Source organism: Rhinolophus sinicus, linkage group LG06 (genome assembly GCF_036562045.2).
Source record: "Rhinolophus sinicus isolate RSC01 linkage group LG06, ASM3656204v1, whole genome shotgun sequence".
Lineage (NCBI taxonomy): Eukaryota > Metazoa > Chordata > Mammalia > Chiroptera > Rhinolophidae > Rhinolophus > Rhinolophus sinicus.
In genome coordinates, this window is record NC_133756.1 from 122,685,079 (window position 1) to 122,708,878 (window position 23,800).

The following is a 23,800-nucleotide window of genomic DNA, read 5'->3' on the forward strand; positions in this document are numbered from 1 at the left end:
ATATAATTGTTAGATAACTATATTCAGTCGAGTTACTTTTCTGCCTAGTTGTATGATCTATTTATCTGTCCTTTACATATACTTCTACACACACACACACACACACATACACACACACACACACACACCTGCCAATTCCCCTCCTTGCCGTCATCAATGCTCTTAAACTCACCTACTACATCACAGTATCAGCTGAAGGATTGAGAAAATGGTAGAGAAGAGCTAAAAACTTTGCTTGTTCTCAGAGAAGAGGAATAAGAAGAAAAGAGAAAACTAGACTGATCATGTTGGTATGAGGGGTATCACTATTCCTGCCCCATCCATGGTGCTTCTGTCTAGAGACAGAGAAGCCATATGCTTCCTTCTTCTGGGAGCAGTGCCAGAGTCACTTCTGGCATCACTGAGCATGGGGTCAATGAACCAAAGGAGAAATGAAAACCCTTCCTCTAATGCCAAGAGGGAACACTAACTCTAAGAGTAATTAGCAGCTCCAGAGAAAATGCCCATAAAGCATTTGAAAACACAGCATAATAGCAGTGACAGAAATCCCAGCAATAAAATAATAACTTAATAATGGCAACATTTATTGAGCCCTTACTATATTCCTGTCACTGTGTTAGGGTTTATCATAAATTGTCTCATTTAATTCTCAGAACAACCTAATGAGATATGGCACTATTACTATTTTCATTTGGCAGATGAGAAAATAGAAGCTTATAGAGACTAAGTAGTTGATAAGGGGAGAAGACAAAATCCCTCAGGTGAACATGTCAAAGTGTTCAGATTCAGTTCAGAAACATTGATTAAGGGATCATTTTAAAACAACCCTGAAAGCGCAATCACTCAAGTTCAAGGGGAGAAAAGGTACAGAATAAATGAAAGATTGATTAAAATGTTCACACCATTAAAAACAAACATTACATTGTGTGAACACTTAATTAAAGTATTCTAACATTGTTGGGAGGCGAGTAATTGTTCCCAACTCATAATATCTAGAGCAAAGAAGTTTCTAGAAACCCAATAAGGAAAGAAAAAAAAAAGACATCAACCTAGCAATCCCACTCTTAGGTATTTACCCAAGAGAAATAAAAACATAAGTCCACAAAAGCCTTGTACACAAATGTTTACAGCAGCTTAATTCATAGTAGCCAAAAACTGGACAAAACTCAAATGTCCAGTCAAAAGAAGAATGGATAAACAAATTGTTATATACTCATACAACGGAATAGTATTCAGCAATTAAAAATTTTAAAAACTACTAAAACATCCAACAATTTTACTAACCAATGTCACCCCGATAAATTTAATAAAAATTTTAAAAAGCATGTAACAATACAGATTAAGTTCATTATTATGTGTATAAAAAAAAAACAGATACAAAAGCCTACCTACTCTATGATTCTATTTATATGAGGTTTTACAACAGACAAAAACTAGTCTGTGGTGACAGAAATCCAGAATAGTGATTACCTCTGGAGTAATCCTTTGATGGAAATATTTTATAAATTGAGAGGAGTGTGAGTTACATAGGTGTCTGCATTTGTCAAAAGAAAGATTTTTTTAGGAGCATCAGGAAGGAATAAAAGGAGTGGAAGTATAGGTAAATTCTTCTAATGCGTTTTTATATCACATGCAATGATTAAAATAAAAATTATTACACCATCTGATACTCAAGATAATGATATTTGAAAGTAAGAAGAGTAAAGGAAATTAAATGAAACTAAGATTTCCTTATTTAACGTAAAGTGGTAAAATGTTGATACCAGTGGACTGTGAGTCACATGTTTTAATAGAGCAACCACAAACAAAACTACACAAACCATACACTCAAAATCCCTATAAATAAATCAATAAGGAATCCTAAAAATGTTCAAATAACCAACAGAAAAGCTAGAAAACAAAAACAGAGGAATGAGACACAGGAAACAAATAATAAAGTGGAAGGCTTAAGTCCTAACATATTAATAATTACCTTAATATAAATGATCTAAATACACCAATTTAAAAAACAGAGATGGCATTTGCAAAATAATAACCCAACTATAGAGGAGAGATCCAAGATGGTGGAATATATAAACACTGTGCCTCCATTCTTCCCTGAATACATTAAAATTACAACTAAATTATAGAACAATCAACCTGGAAAACCATCTGAAGTCTAGTCAAACAGAAGTCCTATAACTAAAAATATAAAAAAGAAACTACATTGAGATTGGTAGTAGGGGAGGAGACATGGAACAGGCCCCACACCTGCGTGTGGTGGTTGAGAATAGGGAGGGTTATCTCAGCCACTTTGGTTCCCCCCAGAGGAGTGAGGGACCCCAGCCCCCAACACCTGGCTCCCAGCCCAGAGTACTGGTACCAAGAAGAGGAGCCCTAAAAACATCTGGCTGTAAAAAACAGTGGGGATTCCGACAGTTCGAGGGCGCCGGAAGGTTGCAGGAAACCCAGACTTCCTCTTAAAACGCCTGTGCACAGACTCACTCACTCACAGGCACTCACCTAAAGATCCAGCAGAGAGATGGTGACTCAGGAGCCTTGGAGACATACGGGGGTGCAGACTGAGGTGTGTAACTTTGCGGGGAGGATTGGAGGACAGTCAGCATGTTCCCAGTGAGGGGCCACCTTCTATGCAGCCAGCAGGCGGGCGCCATCTTTCCTGTGTTGAGCCCGCCCCCACAGGCCAAGTCTGAATCTGATTGGCCTGGAGAGCTCTGCTGCTACACCCTGCTGACTCACTAGGATCCCATCCCACCCAACTTGTGCACTGCCGGAGGCACTTTCTGAGCTAGCAGCCAGTCCTGCTGACATTGCACTCTTTCTTGGAAAACTGTCAGAGTCCGGCAGGCCCCAGGCAGGCGGCAACTGGTCTCGGTGTTCTCTGAGACTTTTGCTGAATCACTCCAGGCTCAACACTGGCACCAAACCAAAATTTACATTAACCTGGTGACCAGGATTCTTCCCACTCAAGTGACTTCTTGAAGCCCTGCCTCACTCCACTTGAATAGCTCAACAGACATTATCAGTGGCTCAGCTTAAAGCGAGCTGGCAGGTGGCAGTAGGCCTTGGGGTGTTGTGGCTTTTTGCAGAGCTAACCCAGACCCGATAGTGGTGGCAGCCAGCCTCCCACGCACCTCCAGGTCCAGCACAGGCAGCAAACAACTGCAGATCACTTTGTAGCTTCTACCAGGCAGTCCCCGACAAGTCATAGTCAGTGGCTGACCTGGGCCTGCACCAGAACCCCTCCCAAGAGGCCCCAAAACCAACATACTTGGAAGTTGGCTTCAGACCACAGCAGAGCACCACCCAATTAGTCCCACAAGTGGCACACACAAAGGGTGGTCTCAACAGACACTAGAGCCCATTAGGGCAAATCCCATTCAGTGGGAAAAGCCTCCCACACAACAGTCCATAAGCTGTGGACATTGCCAAACACCACAGTCAGTCAGTTTAAAGGTGAGTCCCACCCACTGATGTGCCAAGAGCAATGAATGCTCAACTATAAGAAGGCATACACAACCCGCACAAAGGACCTTCATAGAGCACCCAGCTCAGGGACCAGGGAGACTGTGCCACTGAGCCCCATAGGACACCTACTACATAAGGTCACCCAGCCAAGACTGGGAGACATAGTGGATCTACCTAATGCATAGAAACAAACACAGAGAGGCAGTCAAAGTGAGGAAACAAGAAAATGCATCCCAAATGAAAGAACAGGAGAAAACTCCAGAAAAAAAAGAACTAAATGAAATAAAGACAAGCAACCTACAAGTGACAGAGTTCAAAACAATGGTTATAAGGATGCTCAAGGAACTTAGTGAGAACTTCAACAAAGAGATAGCAAGCCTTAGAAAAGGACATAAAAACCATAAAGAACCAGTCAGAAGTGAAGACTATAATAACTGAAACGAAAAATGTACTAGAAGGAATCACCAGCAGACTAGATAAAGCAGAGGATAGAATCAATGATTTGGAAGATAAGGTAGAAGAAAACATCCAATCAAAACAGCAAAAAGAAACAAGAATTTAAAAAATAAGGCTAGTTTAAGAGACCTCTGGACAACATCAAGTGTAACAACATTTGCATCATAGGGGTACCAGAAGGAGGAGAGAGAAAGCAAGAGATTGAGAACATATTTAAAGAAATAATGACTGAAAACTTTCCTAACCTGGAGAAGAAAATAGACATACAAATCCAGGAAGTGCAGAGAGTCCCAAACAGATGAACCCCAATAGGCCCACACTTAGACACATTATAATTAAAATGGTGAAAGTTGGAGACAAAGAGAGAATCCTAAAAGCAGCTAGAGAAAGATAACTAGTAACTTATAAGGGAGCTCCCATAAGACTGTCAGCTGATTTCTCAACAGAAACTTTGCAGGCCATAAGGGATTGGCAAAAAATATTCGAAGTGATGAAAAGCAAGGACATACAACCAAGACTACTCACTCCAGCAAGGTTATCATTTAAAATTGAAGGCTAGATAAAGAGCATCCCAGACAAGAAAAAGCTAAAGGAGTTAATCACCACCAAAACAGTATTACAAGGAACTTTAGACTTCTTTAAGATGGAAAAAAAAAAATCAAAATTATGAATAATAAAATGGCAATGGCTGCATATCTATCAACAATTACTTTCAATGTAAATGAATTAAATGCTCCAATCAAAAGACATAGGAGGGCTGAATGGATAAGAAAATAAAACCCTTATACATGCTGCCTACAAGAGACTAATTTCAGATTAAATGACACACACAGACAAAACGTAAAGCAATGGAAAAAAACATTACATGAAAATGGAAACAACAACTACAACAAAAATCTGGGGTAGCAATACTTACACCAGACAAAATAGACTTTAAAACAAAGGCTATAAGAAGAGACCATGAAGTACCCAGTAATCCCACTTCAGGGTATTTATTAGAAGAAACCCAAAGCATTACTTCGAGGGGATGTGTGCATCTATATGTTCATTGCAGCATTGTTTACAATGGCTAAAATATGGAGGCAGTCTCAGTGTCTGTTGAAGGATGAATGATTACAGTAGGTGGTGCGTATATACAATGGAATATGGCTTGGCCATGGAAGAGAATGGGTTCTTGCCATCTGCAGCAGCATGGACGGACCTGGAGGATGTTGGGCTGAGTGGAGTATGTCAGACAGAGAAAGACAGATGCAACGTGATTTTGTTTATATGTGAAATCTAACAACAAAACTAACAAACAAAACAGAAACAAACTCATAAATTCAGAGAACACTTAGATGGTTGCCAGATGGGAGGGTGGCTGGGGATGTAGGTGAAAACAGGGAAACGGATTAAGAACTACAAATTGGTTGTTACAAAGTAATCATGGGGATGTAGGGTATAGCATAAGGAATATAGTCAATAATACTGTAATAACTATGTATGGTGTCAGATGGGTACTAGATTTGTTGGGGTGATAAATGGGAGGGGGTTGAGGGCAGGGTGAAAACAGTGAAGGGATTAAAAAGTACATATTGGTAATTACAAAATAGTCATGTGGCGCCACGCAACAGCTTAACCGTTTCTACCTGCCCCCAAAGAAAGGAGAGTCTGTAAGACGGATCCTTTCAGGGACTTTGCTAAACCTTTGTGTTTGCATTTTGTACCTCCCTGTTTGGTCCCAGAAAGATGACTGGACAGTCAATGATGAGTAAGATTCCTCACTGAAGGAACAACTCAAGCCAGACGCAGTCGTGTGGGGACCAACAGGAGAACCCACAGGGTTCATGGAGGTGGGCACAGCCCCCAACCTTCCTCAGGCTAAGGAAAGCCTCAGCCTCTGTGGCTGCATTCCTTCCCAAAACCTGCAAGGGAAGTGATTCAATGAGGTGCTCTCCATCTAGTCATATGCATATAGGTTTTGTCTTTTGGGCAAGTTGAAACTTATGGTCCAGCTGTCTGCAGGCAAGGGTGATTGACTTAAATCAATTTCCTATTATGATGTATAAGATTCACAAATCTTGAGATTGACAAGCTTTATCTCCTTTACTTCCCCACTGAACTAATAAAAGCTGGTGCAAGGCTCGATTCGGGGCTTCCAGTCCTTGAGATTGGGGGTCCCTTGGTCTGCTTAAACCCTATTCATGACTACTGTCTTTTCTTAACCCTGTGCCACCCTGCTCGCTCCCCACAACTCGCATAACGCTGGACGCGACAGTCATGGGGATGTAAAGTAAAGCACAGGGAATATAGCCAATGATATGGTAATAACTATGTATAGTGCTACGTGGGTACTAGACTAGTCAGGGGGATCACTTCTTAAATTATGTAAATGTTTAACCACTATGCTATACACCTGAAATTAACATAAAATAATATTGAATGTCAACTGTGAATGAAAAACTTAAAAGGGGGGTAAAGTGGAAAGGGAATGAAGTCCTAATTTCCAAGTATAAAACAAATAAGACATGGGGATGTAATGTAAAGCATAGGGAATATAGTCGATAATATTGTAATAGCATAAGACAGTGTTAGATGGTTGCTAGACTTATAATGGTGATAACTTCTTTAGGTATATAAATGTTGAATAACTATGGTGTACAACTAAAACTAATGTAATATTGTATGTTAGCTATATTTTCAAATACAATTTTTAAAAAAATAACCCAACTATATGCTGTTTACAAGAAACGCACTTCAACTTCAATGACATAAATAGGTTGAAAATAAAAGGATGAATATATATATATATGTATATATATATGTGTGTATATATATGTGTGTGTATATATATGTGTGTATATATACACACATATATATATTCTGGAAACATTCATCAAAAAGATATTAATATCATATAAAGTAGACTTCAAAGCAAAGAAAATTACTAGTAACAAAGAGATACATTACATAATGATGAACGGATGAATTCACCAGGAAGATATAATGATCCTGAGTATGTACATACCAAACAACAGAGCCTCAAAACACATGAAGCAAAAACTGAAAGAACTGAAAGGAAAAATAGACAAATCACAATTATAATTTAAAACTTCAACAGCTGCCTCAGTGTTAAAGTTCTAACTCAGCAACTGATAGAACTACTAGACAGAATATCCACAAGGATTTGGATTTGGAAGCACTAATCAACACCATCAATCAACAGGATCTGGTTAACGTATAGAAGACTCCACCCAACAACAGCAGAATATACATTTATTTTCAAGCACCAATGGACATTTACCAAGATAGACCTTATTCTGGACCATAAAACAAACCTCAGCAAAAAAATTTTTAAGGCAGAAGTCTAATATATGTCATTTTAGGTACATATACAATTATACATACATAATTTTAACAAATGCTTGAAAAAACCAAGTGTACAATTTGGTCTTTTTTCTATGTAGCTGATATAGGAGAAACAGAAATATGCATACCAAAATATTAACAATGAGTAGGCTTTCTAAGAGGTGATATCGGGAATACCATTTATTTTTTCATTTGTTTATTTCTACATTCTAATTTTTTCTAAAAGAGTACATGAGTTGTATTACAAAAATCTTGAAGTTTATGTTTTAGGATCACAAGTGTATTCAACTGAACTTTATTATTAATCCAGTCTATTTTTTCAAGTTCTCTTTAATGTGTGTGGTAACCCATTTGTTAAGTCAAAGGAAGTATGACGACATAGTTATTTTAACTACTGACTTATTCACATTATTTGAGTTACGTTCTGTTCTCTTTTTTTTTAATTTATTTTTTAAATTTATTGGGGTGACAATTGTTAGTAAAATTACATAGATTTCAGGTGTACAACTCTGTATCACATCATCTATAAATCCCATTGTGTGTTCACCACCCAGAGTCAGTTCTCCTTCCATCACCATATATTTGTTCCCCCTTACCCTCATCTTCCACCCCCAGCCCCCTTACCCTCTGGTAATTGAGTTACTTTCAATACTTTATAATACAATGCTATTGAAATGGGCATTTTTCCCACTTAATATTGTTATTTATTGTAGAAACTAGAAAATGTTCCCTGAGACACAAACATAAAAATTATTAAAGATAAAAGTTTAAAAACATACTACTTTTTGGAGGACTCAACTTTATTTTTTTTTAAGGAAAATGGAACTTGTTGTAATGCCATTAATATTTTATTTTAATCAAGCACCAGGTAACAGCAACATTATCATGCTTGAATGCCTAAAAGAAACATGTTTACATCATTGGAATTTATTGATTTACATAGGAAAAAGTGGGAGAGATAAAACACTCTAAGTTAGTAATGGTCGTGACTTCTTTTGTTGGGATTATGGTGGTTCTATTTTCATCTTATTTAATTTTTCTATATTTCTAAGCATTCCCTAAAAATTAAAATACACATTTCTAAGATAATCTCAACAATTCCTTTAAAATGTGATGTTTAATTTTATTTGTCAGTGTGACTTGGCTAGGGAATGCCCAGACTGGTAAAAAATTTCTGGGTGTGTCTATGAGGGTACCTTTAAAAGAGATTAAAATTTGAATCAGTCAACTGAATAAAAAAGACTGAGTGGGCAATGCAGGTGGGCATCATCCAATCCAGTTAAAAGCCTGAATAGAACAAATAGGCAGAGGAAATACAAATTTGTTCTCTCTGTTTGAGCTGAGACATCCATCTTCTCATGTCATACACGCAAATGGATTAAAAGAATGAAATGTAAAAATGTCTATACACTATGAAAAGAAAATGTACGAGTTCTGACAATTAAATTCGAGAACTTGCCACCATGCGCTTACATTGGTAGCACTGTACAAACAGCTCGGTAAGCTTTCATAACCTTGTTATATCAGTGTCTCACAGCTGTGTTCATGTCAATGTGTGGCGGTGTCTTGCCGAGTAGTCTTCAATATTGTTGTTGTGTGTTTTTGTGTGCCGTCACAAGAATGTCTGCACTTAAATTAGAGTAACGAACAAACATTAAATTTCTTGTTAAACTTGGCAAGTGTGGAAGTGAAATCAGGGACATGTTAGTCCAAGTTTATGGAGATAAGGCCATGAGGAACCAACAGTGCACAAATGGATTAAACATTTTTCTGAGGGGAGAGAACATATTACTGATGAAGAAAGGTCAGAGCGACCAGTAACAAGCAGAACTGATGAGAACATTGCAAAAATTCATTGAATTCTGCGTCCAATTCATTGGCTGACTGTGAGAAGCATAGCAGACCAAGTAAACATCAATAGAAAAACAGGAAAATCTTAACTGAAAATCTTGGCATGAGAAAGGTATGTGCTAAAATTGTCCTGAAGACTGACACATGCAAAAAAATGAAACTGGACCACCTCCTTACACCATATACAAGAACAAGTTCAAAATGGATTAAAGACTTAAATGTAAAACCCAAAACCATAAAACTCCTAGAAGAAAATATAGGGAGTGAATTTGCAGACATTACCCTGAGTAATATTTTTACTGATATATCCCCTCAGCCAAGGGAAGTAAAAGAAAAAATAAACATATGGGATTACATCAAACTTAAAAGTTTTTTGGGGCTGGCCAGGTGGCTCAGGCAGTTGGAGCTCCGTGCTCCAAACTCCGAAGGCTGCTGGTTTGATTTCCACATGGGCCAGTGGGCTCTCAACCACAAGGTTGCCAGTTCAATTCCTTGAGTCCCGCAAGGGATGGTGGGCAGTGCCCCCTGCAACTAAGATTGAACACGGCACCTTGACCTGAGGTGCCGCTGAGTTCCGGGATAGCTCAGTTGGTTGGAGCGCATCCTCTCAACCACAAGGTTGTCGGTTGGACTCCCGCAAGGGATGATGAGCTGTGCCCCCTGCAACTAACAACAGCAACCGGACCTGGAGCTGAGCTGCGCCCTCCACAGCTAAGACCAAAAGGACAACAACTTGAAGCTGAACAGCATCCTCCACAACTAAGATTGAAAGGACAACAACTTGGAAAAAAGTCCTGGAAGTACACACTGTTCCCCAATAAAGTCCTGTTAAAAAAAAAAAAAAAAAAACTTGAAAGATTTTTCACAGCAAAGGAAACCATCATTAAAAAAAAAGGCAGCCTACTGAATGAGAGAAGATATTTGTCAATGACACATCTGATAAAGGGTTAATATCCAAAATGTATAAAACAGTCATTCAACTCAACACCAAAAAAATAAACAACCTAATTAAAAAACGGGCAGGGTATATGAAGAGTCATTTCTCTAAAGAGGACATACAGATGGCAAACAGACATATGAAAAAATGCTCAACCTCACTGATCATTAGAGAGATGCAAATGAAAACCACAATGAGATACCACCTCACTCCGGTCAGAATGGCTATCATCAATAAACCAACAAACAACAAGTGCTGGCGAGGTTGTGGAGAAAAGGGAACCCTGGTGCACTGTTGATGGGATTGCAGATTGATGCAGCCACTATGGAAATCAGTATGGAGCTATCTCAAAAAACTGGAAATGGAACTACCTTATGACCCAATAATTCCACTCTTAGGTATCTATCCAGAGAAATCCAAGACACTAATTCAAAAGAATATATGCACCTCGATGTTTATTGCAGCACTATACACAATAGCCAAGACTTGGAAACAACCGAAATGCCCATCGGGTAGACGACTGGATTAAGCAATTGTGGTACATTTATACAATGGAGTATTACTCGGCTATAAAGAAGAATGAAATCTTACCATTTGTAACAATATAGATGGACCTAGAGAACATTATGATAAGTGAAATACGTGTGTCAGAGAAAGACAAATACCATATGATCTCACTTATATATGGAATTTAAAGAACTGAATAAACAAGCAAAGTAAACAGAAATAGTCTCACAGATATAGAGGAAAAACTGATGGTAGCCAGATGGGAGGGGGATGGGGATGAGAGAGAAGGGGAAGAGATTAGACAGCATAAATTGGTAACTACAATATTGCTGCAGGGATATGAAAGACAGTTTGGGGAATATAATCAATAATGTTGTAAAGATTTTGTAGGGTGTCAGACGGGCACATGTCTTATTAGGGAGACTACTTCTTGGACAGTGTAGATGCTTGACAAATGCACTGTACACCTGAAGCTGAAGCTGAATAATATTGTATATCAACTATAATTAAAATATATATATATATATATATATATATATATATATATATATACACATATACATATATGTATATGTATGTATATATGTATATATAGTCACAGGATACAGAGTACAGTATAAGGAATAGAGTCAATGGAATTGTAATAGATGTATATGATGTCAGAGGGGCAATAGATTGGGGGAGAGGGGTTATCACTTTGTGAGGGGTGAAATGCCTATTACATTGTTTGTACACCTGAAACTAATAATAAAAAATAAATAAAAAGAAAATGATCCCAAAGGAGCTCACTGATGAACAAGAACAAAGAGTCAAAGTTTGACAAAAACTTTCAGAGAGGCAAGATGATGTTTTGGGCCATGTTATCACAGGTGATGAAACATGGATGTACCAAAGCATCAAAGTGCACAATGGAAGTCAGCCAATTCTCCAGAACCAAAAAAGTTCTGTCAATCCAAATCAAGAGTCAAAATGATATTGCTAAACTTTTTTGATATAGGAATATTATTCATTCTGAATTTGTACCAACTGGACAAACAGTTAACCAAGTTTATTATTTGCAAGTGCTGAAAAGGCTGCATGAAAAAGTTAGACAAAAACGACCTGAACTTTTTGCCAACAATTCATGGCTCTTGCATCTCAACAATGCACCAGCTCACACGGCACTCTCTGTGAGGGACTTTTTAGCCAGTAAACAAATAACTGTACTGAAACAACTTCCCTACTTACCTGATCAGGCCCCCAATGACTTCTTTCTTTACCCAAAGATAAAGCAAATATTGAAAGGAAGACATTTTGATGACATTCAGGACATCAAGGGTAATGCAATGACAGCTCTGATGGCCATTTCAGAAAAAGTGTTCCACAATTGCTTTGAAGGGTGGGCTAGGCTCTGGCATTGATGCATAGCTTGCCAAGGGGAGTGCTATGAAGGTGACCATAGTGATATTCAGCAATTATATATATAGCAATTTTTCTAGGATATGTTCACAAACCTAATTGTCAAAACTCATATAGTGATTTTTACAATCTCAAGATAGGAAAGGACTTAGTAAATAATACACAAAACTCCATGGCCTAGATGTGCTTTTTATTAAAATCAAAATTTTCTGTATGGCAAATGACATCATAAACAAAATTAAAAGATAATTAGTAGACTGGAAGGTTGTATTTCCAACATAAAGCATTAACATCCAGAATGTATAGAGAAGGGCTACAAAAATACAGGAGGAAAAAAGGCAACTGAATAAAAAATGGACAAAGGAAATGATCAGACAACTTAAAGAAGAGGAAACCTAAATGATCAGTAATTATATGAAAGATGTAAATTAAAATAATGAGCTAATATTTCTTATTAATCGGTTCACAAAAGTGTAAGTCTAATAATATAAAGCGTTGTCAAGGAATTTAAAAAACAGTATCTCTCATAAACTACTAGTGGGAATACAAACTGGACTAACTATTTTAAAGAGCAATTTGACAATATCTGCTAACGGTGAAAATGTGCATATTTATGACCCAGCAATTCCACTTCTAGATGTATACTCTAGAGAAGCTTTCATATATATGAAAATGGAAGCATGCATAAAGATGTTAACAGTGGTATCCATAGCAAAAAAACCCCACATAATTGTAAGTATATCAATAGATAAATAAATATAATTTGGCATAATCATATGCTGTAAAACTATGTGGCAATTTAAAGGAATGAAAAAGATCTGTATTTCTGCATAAATAGAACTAAAACATAATTCTCTGTGTACAGTAGGAGGTTAGTAAATATTTTAAAGCACTAATTAGCAAAAGCATTAAAACCTGAATTAGAATGATAAGACTAAATTCATGATAACTACTATCTCTGAGGTGAAAATGGAACAATATAGCAATATAAGAGATAAAAGAGACTTTAATTTTATCTGTAATTTTTACTGCGTTTATTTACAAAGGACTAAAAACAAGTGGGACAAAGTGTTAATAATTGTCAGTTCTGGATGTGTTGATACATGTGCATTTGTTTTTATTCTTTGTACTTTTATATACATATATATTAGCCAATTCCCAAATAAAAGTATAAAAAAAATACGAAGAAGTATATCAGAGACAAAGGTATCAGTATGAGGGTACTGCAATATTTTAAGCTTGTGGGATGTAAAATAGGACATTCTCTAGCAGGTACAGAGAGAAGAAATACATGAGGTCTTAAGATGGGCATCGTTGGTTGTTTGAATTTCATGATAAGGGAGGGAGGCTGTTTTCCCATTCATAATACTGTGCTTGGCATGTAATGAGTTCTTAGTGTTTGTTGAATTCTGTGGATGATGTTAGTACTTTTTCTGATTATAAGAGTCACGCATGTAATGTGAGCATAGAGGAAGGGAGGTTATGATGGGAAAAGATAAAGGTGCTACCTATTATATTTCAGAAAAGAACTTTAGGGAATTAATTTCTTGAAAGATGGCCCCAACATAGGTAGTCAATGCAGAAGATCCTTTTATATGCTAGAGAACCTTTAGAGGAATCTACTCATCTTCTGCAGGAAAGCCTTTGGAAGACCATCTCAGCACTGATCTCTTTAGCCAATACTGGTCAGAAAGGCTTAGTCCAAAAAATTCCTCTCCCATGCTTCACATTGAAGGAAAAGAATGATTGGATAAATTAAGGGGTCTCAGGGTCCTAATCTAATCTTATTGTCTTACAGAGTTGTCTAGGAGACAAGGATAGAAATTGTGACCTCACTATTCAGGAGAACACTAGAGTCACTGCCATATATGGTCAAAGATGGAATCAGTCCAAAGGACTGACTCAGATGCAGAGGAAGGGGAAATGGAGAAGAGAAGACAATATAGGAGAATTGATAAAAACTAGGTCCGACCTACTCCATACCCTTACTAGTACGTGATTTCCACTAGCTCCTATTATAATATAGAGGGAGAACGGTTTCTCTCTTAACTCTACAACCTCAGTGCCAGACCATCCACTATCCTAGGGATTGGGAACTCCCAGAGTCCCCAGAGCTTTTTGGAATATTAAGGACATTCTTATGAAAGGACTGGTGAGCCTCAGATGGAAGGGCAAGAGAAGCTAGAAGACCTAGAAGACAGATGGAGTGGTGGGTTCCACTTACTTCCACATCACCACAGGATAGTGCCACCTTAGGGTAATAGGGTCCCTCTGGCCCTCCCGAAACTGAGGGAAGGTGAAGCCTGGGCTACTGTGGTGCTACTTGTCACAGAGTGGTCTCATGCTGACCTGAGAATTGAGACTTGACAATTGAGAATTTGCCTTAGGAGGTTTCTAAAAGAGGATTCAGTGTTCAGTGGTACCACTAGGACCCAAGATTTTCTGATCTGTAATCTATTCTGTAAATGGATAATCTACTCTTACATGTTTTGCTCATTGGTCATTGTAAGCAGAAAACCGTAGACCCACACGGACACAGGCTGATGATTCGGGACCCTATTCTATAGCAAGTGTTGATGGTAGCTGTATTAGTCAAAAACTCAGAAAATCAGGGTCAGTTCCCAAACAGAGCCCTCTCTTATCTGATTTCCCATGCCAGTCCAGAAGCAAATGAGACGTCCTGTGAGCTTCCCTCCTCCTCCCACTCTGGCACCCCCTCTGAGGAGCAGACTCTGGCATATAGCTCCCCAAGGTCACAGGTATATTGTCAGATCCCCTACTCCAATGGCCAGTATCACAGAGAAAAGACCAGCCAGGTAATCAATACAGTTCAGGAACCTCCTATAATGTTGGGCTGGGACCTGGGAGACAAACAAAGAAACGTTTCTAGAAATAAAGTTGATGGTATCCCCTAATACATCCTGGATTACTGGAGAGTGGGAAATGCAGAATATATCACATTTGCAGGAACTTAATGAGTGCAGCTCTGTTGGGCTTAAAGTGTATGTGATTTATCTTATGAACAATCTTTGTACAAACAGTGTCCAGAATAGGCATGTGCCAGTCAAAAGTCCTATTAGTGTTCTCTCAAAGCCATTTGGATATGATGGCATTCAAGGGCATTTTTTCCCAACCCTCTCCTTCCTGGCTCTCAATCCACTGCTCCCACCTCCCAACTGCTTCTGCCCCACCCCCACCCCCAAAAGATGAGAGCTCACCATCTACTGCCAACTAATTGAAGCTCTTTATACATCTCCCCGTTCAGCAATCCTAGGCCCACCTGCCAATCTCAGGCTCCTGAACTCTTCCTCCTAGGAACAGATGCCTTTTGCCCCAAATATCCTAGAAAACTACTCATGTGCTAAATCTCAGTGGGACTATTCCAAGTAGTGGCTAAGAGCAAGGATGCTAGAGCAAGACTTAGCTAATATCCTGACTGCTATTTACTGGCTGTGTGACCTTAGGCAAGTTACTTCATCTCTTCGTGCCTTAGTTCTTTGTCTGTACAAAGATGGGAGAAGGAATTGTACCTACTGCAGGTGCTTGTTGTGAGGATAGGGCTTAGAGCAGGGCCTGCACAAAAGAAACTCCAGAGGACTGTCGCCATTACTGTCATTCAGAGAAGACTTCCCTGACACCCCGAGGAGGGGGGAGAGGCTCCTTTCTCTGTGCTCCCACCATACCTGGTACTGACCTGGGTTAATGCAGTTACTTTATGTGTCCACTCCCTGTGTCCACTGGACTGTGAGCTCCTGGAGGGGAGCAGGCTCTTGTTACTGCCATTGTATTCTCATCACGTGGCATGGGGCCAGGCACAAAAGAGATTCAATCAGTTCTGCTATAAAGCTAGTTTTGAAATGAAAATTTGATCCATTCAATTGATATATTAGGGAAATGAGCATAATGTGAATTTTGTATTTGCTTATGTGTGATTCCATCTGCAAGAAACTAAACGAATGCGGAAAACTCGGCCAGCTGAACTGAGCCGTGTAGGAAAACTGAACATGCACACGTGCACACACGCAAACATCTACCCGCTGCCTCAGGTCACTGCTTGTGTTACGAGCCACATCCACCCACCTCTGGTATTACAATATTTCACCTGATTTCAGATTAGCTCTCTTTCTACCTTTTCACAATAATTCACAAGCTGCTTCCAACACTCATTTCCACAAGGAAAACTCCAGGTCTTTTCATGGTGAAGTACCATATTTACTGGTGTGTTTATGTACTTTCTAACCAAGTAACATGAGCTACCGTTTTTATTAGGTTCCTATCCTTTTTAAAATGTGTCACTGATGCAGGTTTTAAATGTTGTGCCCCATTCCCATTTTTCCTATAAGCCCTGAATTTTTTATTGCATTGTCTTGCATAGTGTAGTGATTTTTAGCATATGCCTTGTTATAGCAGAAAGAAGCATACTCAGTGGACTTATGGTTGATGGCGACTAATTCTTTCTTTCTCATCTCTATGGATACTTAAGGCTCCTGAAACTGTAGGAGGCCCTGTTAGTCAGCAGTTTTGGCCAGCACTTCTGTCCCACAATTAAAAGCAATAAGTATTTGTTTATTCATAGACAACTACATCCCAGGCATCGTGATGAGCAGTGGAGCTACTGTGGCTAATGAGAAGCACTGCCTGTGACTGTGTCAGCCTAGTGTGTGTGGGGGGGAGAGAGAGAGAGAATTACAATAGAGGGGGACTGATGCTATTACAGAATAAAGCAAGGTCTTCTCTCTCCAGACTTCAGGGAGTCAGCAAAGACCTCTCAGAGGAAGTTGTTCCTCTTTCCCAGATCTTTGCCCTCCTATAAGTCAGTCTCTTTCCTTGTTGCCCCATTTCTGCCTCCTTACTCTACTTCCTGAGTTACCAGGCCAATCAGCACTGAGCAAAAGACAGAACAGGGAAGAGTTAATGTGGCACAGGTGGGAGGGGTAAGAGCCCTGAGGGAAACAGGTAGAATAGCCACGTAAAGGCTCTTGGGCACATAAAGGCTACGGGCACTGGTCAAGACAGAGAAGCTGCCACCACGTGGTGCTCAGGATCTTTCCCCAGTCAGATCTTCTGCTGGTGCTTTCTTCCTCCTTCACTTATCCATTCCACATTTGCTAAGCTTCTGCCATGGGCTACATTCTGGGAGAAATCGGTTCTACTTGCCCTGCCTCCTCCAACATCAGAGATGCTTCTTCTTCCTTCTATCACTGCTACTCTGGGTTGGGTGCCATTTCCTTCCTCTCTGTCACCTCCACACCCTCTGGCACACCAGGAATGAAACTCCAGTGGAACTCCCTTCTGGATTGTGAAGATGGAATAGAGAAGTGCCTTTTTTGCTGCCATCTCTTTCTCTGTTGCTTCCTAGGCCCAACTTCAGCTCTCCAGCCGGTGTTCAAGTTCACTATTTCAGCATCAAGTTAAAGACAACGTAAGCACCCCACACACCAAAAACCTACCAAGTTTTCTCCTGTCACATAGGGCTTCCAGCTTCACCCCAGGTCCCATCTGCCGCCGCCTGCTGTTTCTCTCGTTCTCTCTACTTTCCTTTCTTCATGGAGACTTGGTGCTCAGAATGTGAAAGCTGGGCACATTTAAGCCTGCTCCCATTATAGAGCTAAGGAAGCTGAGGCCCAGGACTTCTGCCTAAGGGTACACAGTCAGGGACAGGACCAGCCTGAGGACTGATCCCCACCCAGCACTGGCTGTCTCCCCATCTCGAGACTGAGACTGACTCTACTTGGACCCTGAGGAAGAAAAACTTTCACTCCACTCCATCTTCAGCTGACCTCCAAATGGAGGGCTCTGATCATACCAGTCACTGAAGCAGTGACCCTTTCCCCCTCCTCACTACCACTGTCCCCCATTTCTTCCCCTACTATGCTCATGGGTTTTCATTCACAAAGGATTTTCCCATTTCAGCTAGGGTTGTGACCTTGATTACCCATCCAAAACTCCAACCAAAGGTTATAACCCTGTGATCCTCCCAGCCATGCACTACTTACCCCTACACATACTCCATGGATGGGTCTGTGCCACTGTGACACGCCAAAATCCTTCCCTTTGTCCTTCCCCTATCAAGAGTCATGATCCCATGAGCCCCAAAGCTTTACCCCCACCTCCCACAGGATGGCAGAAGCTCCACAGCCAAACTCTACCTTCCCATGCCCAGCCTTCTTCATACTGACTGGCATTCCAGGGCGAGGGGGTGCCCAGGTCTGGCTCACACTGGTCTTTGGGCCCATGTATCTGCTGGCCCTGCTGGGCAGTGGAGCACTGCTGGCAGTGGTACAGGTAGATTCCACACTGCACGAGCCCATGTTTTTGCTCCTGGCCACACTGGCAGCCACAGACCTGGGCTTAGCCACATAGATAGCCTCGGGGCTGCTAGCTGTGCTGTGGCTTGGGCCCCGTCCTGTGCCATACGTTGCCTGCCTGGTCCAGATGTTCTTTGTTCACATGCTGACTGCCCTAGAATCTGGTATACTGTTGGCCATGGCCTGTGATTGTGCTGTGGCAGTAGGGCGTCCACTGCACTACCCTAGCCTAGTCACCAAAGCCCGCGTGGGCTATGCAGCCCTGGCACCACACTGAAAGCTGTGGCTATTGTTGAGCCTTTCCCTCTGCTGGTGGCACGATTTGAGCACTTTCTAGCCAAGACCATAGACCATGCCTACTGTGCACACATGGCAGTGGTGGCGCTGGTGGTGGGCCACACATGGGCCAACAACCTGTATGGGCTGGCGCTTTTACTGGCCATGTCAGGTGTAGATATTCTGGGTAGATATCACGGGCTCTTATGGGCGCATTGCCCACACTGTGCTGCGCCTGCCTACCAGGGAGGCCCACGCTAAGGCCTTTGGGACATGTAGGTCCCACATCTGTGTCATTCTGGCCTTCTATGTGCCTGGTCTCTTCTACCTCACACACCGCTTCAGTCGTCACACTGTCCCAAAGCTCGTGCACATCCTCTTCTCTAACATCTATTTGCTGCTGCCACCTGCCCCCAACCCTATCTACGGGGCCTGCATCAAGGAGATCAGGGACCGACTGGGAATCTTCACGTTCAGAAAAGGCCAGTTCTAAGGGCACTGAAAACAATGGAGCCTGGGGGTGAAGATGGGGGACATTCAGAGGAGAATCTGGGGTCTGGATTATGTGGATTATGTCATCTTTGTCCCATTATCTGGATGTGACTGTGATAATCACTCAGCAAATTTTTCCTGTGAAGCCCCTGCCTAGCCACATATCCTTGGGAGGAGGCAAGAGGCAGGGGCTATGTGTTACCATGATCACAGTACACAACATTTAACTTAAAGCTCCCTCCTCGCCTCTCACCATCATTCAAACCTAAATCTGCCCATGTTCCCTCACAAAAGCTCCTCTATAGATCCTGAACCTGGGGGTCTAAGAAGAGTAACAAGTTTTAAGGTACTTGTCTGGGATCACAGCCCTGTCTATTCCTGGAGCCAGATTCCATTTCAGCCAGTCCTTGGATAAGGAATCATATAAGCTTATCCCCTACCTTCTAAGAATCTGGACAATGTGTCCTGTGGTCCCAATTTGGCCAGGACACTGATCTTTAAGACATTCCCAGTTCAGAGAATCCTCTTGGTCTCATGTGTAATCACTATCTCCCCTACCCCTCGTTCCTCTGCCAAAGTCTTAAGAATAAATGGCTAGACGTTCTCTCTCTGGGCTTCCAGCTTCAGGAGTCAGGCATCCACCTGATACACATTTTGATATCCCAGAAAATCATTGTAGCCGTGTCACCTGCTTGCCTGAGATCCAGAGTCACTACGGTCTCTTACCAACCTGCCCTTTTGGGCATCTTCGGCCAAGAGTGCCAAATTCCTAAATAAAATCCTCATCAGCAATTCAATTTGCCCTGGCCAACATCACCAGAAGCACATGATACTGGTGTAATATGATGAAATAGGAGTACACAGCTGCGGATGCCAGAGAATAGAAATATTAACAGGAAGTGTCATGGTGTTGCCCAACAGGGGATTCACTTTCCACTCCTCACTGGAAGGGGCATTACATAAGCGAGCTTTCACACCAGCATGGAGTGCAGAATGAGTGTAATCTCAGACGTAAGGCAGGAAGTCACTACTACAAGGTCAGAGAAAGCTGCAGGCTGCACAAGCAGACCCAAGCTCTCCAGGAAAACTCATACCCACAGGTATTGGAGTTAGTCATGAAGACCTGAAGCCAGGCGCAACGCTGACCACTGAGCACAGACAGCTGGACCACGCACTATGGGATACCACACAGGGGGTCACAGGTCTGAAAAAGCAGCTGATGACATCTCTAGGGCCACATGGGGTCTCACCAGGTGCTCATTAACAAGGAACTGAAGAAATAGCCCAGAAGTTCTGTGACATGTTCAGAGGTGTTGTCACCCTGAAACCAAAGGGATGAGAAAAAAATCTACACTTGTCCACAACCCAAGTGTGAGCTCAGTCATTCTCTCATGAAGTTATGAGTTAAAAAGCCCTCTAGGCAATGATTTTGTGGATTACTGTGACAGAATTCTAATCCTACTGGTACACAGGTCTTTAAATTGTCCATATCCTTCTCTTAGGGGTTCCTCTTCAATAAATCTATCCTGACAAAATAGTTAGACGTGAACAAAGATGTATGCACTAAGATAATTTGTTACAACATTATAAAGAAATGTATGTGTGGCCGTCACACATACACACATGCACACCATTTTTCGCCTTTCCCCTCTGGTACGTGAAAAGGGAAATCATATGCAGCCAGTGTTCATAAGCAGTGAATTCTGTCACCCTCCCAGAACAAGCAGCCTCTCTTCTAAGGCACTTTCTCCCCCGGTTGTGCACAACTCCCCAAGGCAGCTGATTCCAAAGCTGTGCATTATTCATTGTAAGAACTTGCTTTCTTCAACCCCAAAAGTCACTCCCTTGGATATTTGTATTTTGTTTTGGATTGAGATTGCGTATATCTCTACCATGTGATATGTTTAGAAGGCTTTACCAGCACTCTTTTACTCATCATGACAACCTGAGAAGCACTGAAGCCCATAACCCCTTATCTACAATTCCAAATATAAAAAAAAGAATCTCTGAACAATAGTTTTTGGTCCAAAACCTGACCTAAACCGTCACAATTCTATTTATATTTATTTTAGTGTGACTATTTATATATTTAGCTGCAGAAATACTGTATGTCCATTTATAGGGCACTGAATCTCACTGGGGTACCCCTGCATCTCTGTCTCCTCCTCACACTGTTGGTCAGTTTTGCCCATGTCTCTCTTATATAAGGGCACTATAGCCCCTTTCTAAAATCTGAAGAATTCTAAATTGCAAAACACATCTGTCCTGGAAAGTTTTCAAATAAGGGATTAGAAACTTCTGTGATTACCCCTTAGCCTGAGAGAAGTGAAGCAACTAAATAGGGCTGTTATCACACTGAAGTCTTTGCTATCTGTGCTATTCTATCCTGCCCTAAAGGTCCCTGCAGAGAACCTTGTATTCTCTGGAAGATCAGCCCCCACCAGTTTGTTGTCCTCACGCTTTCCACTCTGCTCACCCCTCAGACGTGCTGCAGATGATCTGTGTCTTTTTCCCAGGGAAGCCCCAGAACGTGCCACACGGGAGGCAAACCCCATGAGCAGGGTGTGGCCCGCACAGCCCAGCCCTTGGGCTCATCGGCTTCACCCAGAACTCAGGTGTCATGTTTGCCTTCAGCAAGTTTCTGTCTCCAACTCTATGAGCCAAAAAGAAAGACAGGTTTTCTTCATATCAGGGGAGGGTAGTGTGGAGCTCAGGGAGCCTAGAAAATCGTTGATAAACGACAGCAAAAGAGAGAAGACAGAGGTATGGGCTTCTTGGTGCAGAGTTCATCAGTACCCAATCTCCCTGCTCAGCCCCCTCGATGAACAAAAATCTGAGAGACCTCATCCGATTTCACCAACAGCCCATCAACCCTGCCCCTACCTCATCCATGCCCTTCTCATTCTGGAACCCCCTCAGCTATGGATGTGCTTCCTTCTCTGCCCGTTTATCAGTGACTCTCATGGTCTCTGTACCTCTGCATCTCTGTCTCCTTCCACCGTCGGTTTTGCCCCACGTCTGTCTCTTGTCCTCGTGTATCTCTCTCTCGCTCTCCCTCTGTCTACCTCACTCAGGATTCCTTTCTGCAAGGAACAGGAGTGCCAACCATACTCCCCCAGGTGAACTCTCCTGGTCAACTGTGATAAAAAATGTGCTAATGGGCGTTGGAAGGACTTGGCTTCACTTGTCTCAAGGGGAAACTTGGGGTTTCAATTTGTTCTGTTGCAGCTCTCCTCTCACCCTGCCCATTTCCTCTTCATGCCACCACTTTGCACTTCCATCTAGCAGGCAACCCTTCCACCACACACTCAGGTAAGTAGAAGGAATATGTTGGTTTCTCCCTTCACCAAAAGGAACTACTGTTTAATGATAAAAGCTGGAATCAGGCAGACTTGCACTTATTTAACCTCTCTGAGCCTGTTCATTCACTTGTAAAATGGGGAAATGATAGGAACCTACTTCAGCAGATTACTAAAAGGTTTAACTAAGATAATGGACTCAAAATGTTTGGCACAGCCCCTAACACTTAAGAATTCAACAAATATTTGGTATTAATTCCTCTCCTGGAGCATGGGCCCACAACACTGTCAAACCTTTGCTCAAAGGCCTGGCATCACATCCTTAGTTCTGTCTAGGGAGACCCTCCCCTAAGGCCACTTACATCTCTTTCAGGAAACTTTTCTTGGCAACACTCTCCTACCACTGTAGAACCTTCTCTATTCCCCAAACTCACACCACCTCAGCCAGCTCAGCCAAGGGCCCACTTTGTGGGCTAGCTCTACACACCGAGCTGGGATAGGGGAGGACGCTCCCCACACATGACAGGTCTTCCTGGGCCCACAGGAGGTTCTGCAGGAGGACTTGGGAGAGCACTCTGGACTGGTGAGGGGCAGAGTGGACAGGAGTACTAGAAAGGTTCTCTAGAGTGGTTCTTCTCTGCAGAAAAACCACTCTTCTTTTCAAGCAAAACAGCAGGTTGAGATCGCTGGACAGAGACACAAGGGGAAATCACACATAGGTTAGGGCTGCAGTAGGAGTACCTACGAGACACAGAAGAGCCTAGGACAGGGAGTAGAGCATGAAGAACAATGTCCACAGATGTACCTGGGTAATTCTGGCTTCCTGAGAGTTCTCTCTCGTTACTAAGGCAACCGTATCCCAATTAGATTCTTATCCTCCACATTGTCACCGTGCAGCATGGCTCCCTCCTACACACACCTGGTTTTCATTGCAGTTTAACCCACTTGTTAATAATGGGTTTCAACCCAGGCTACACATTAAAACTGCCTGAGGAGCTTTTAGAAATCCTGATGCCCGGGCACATTCCAGACCAAAATCAGAATTTCTGGGGGTAGAATCCAGGCAACAGTAATTTTTAAAGCTCCCAGGTATTTCCAAAGTAAGGCCAAGGCTGAGAACCAGGGCTTGATTCTGTTTAAGTCCTGATCTGTACTTCTCTCAGGACTTTCAGGACCCCAAGGCAACCTCACAAAGTCATCTGCAGGTGACAAGGTCCATAGTAAATTGTTTCATGGAGGCTGCTGACAGGAAGAGGGACCTGGTCCTTTTTCCTTAAAGAACTCAGACCGAGAACTACACACACACACACACACGCAAACATATACAGACATCCTAACAGATATCTGCATTTTCCTCCCCTAAAGTCCGAGAATGGATAGGTGACTCGAGTATGGACTTGGGCTATGAAAATAGTGAGGCTAGGAGAGTGACTGCCCTCTCCTCACCCAAGGCTCTGTCA

General features: G+C 41.6%; 1 protein-coding gene across 1 annotated transcript; it reads left to right on the forward strand.

Moving 5' to 3' along the window:
* Nucleotides 1-18,085: 18,085 nt before the first annotated feature.
* OR52W1 (olfactory receptor family 52 subfamily W member 1) lies at nt 18,086-19,173 on the forward strand. The gene is given in 3 exon segments (XM_019755838.2): nt 18,086-18,539; nt 18,542-18,738; nt 18,740-19,173. Coding segments are annotated over 3 exon segments (954 nt in total). The 3' UTR covers nt 19,043-19,173.
* The last annotated feature ends 4,627 nt before the right edge of the window (nt 19,174-23,800 follow it).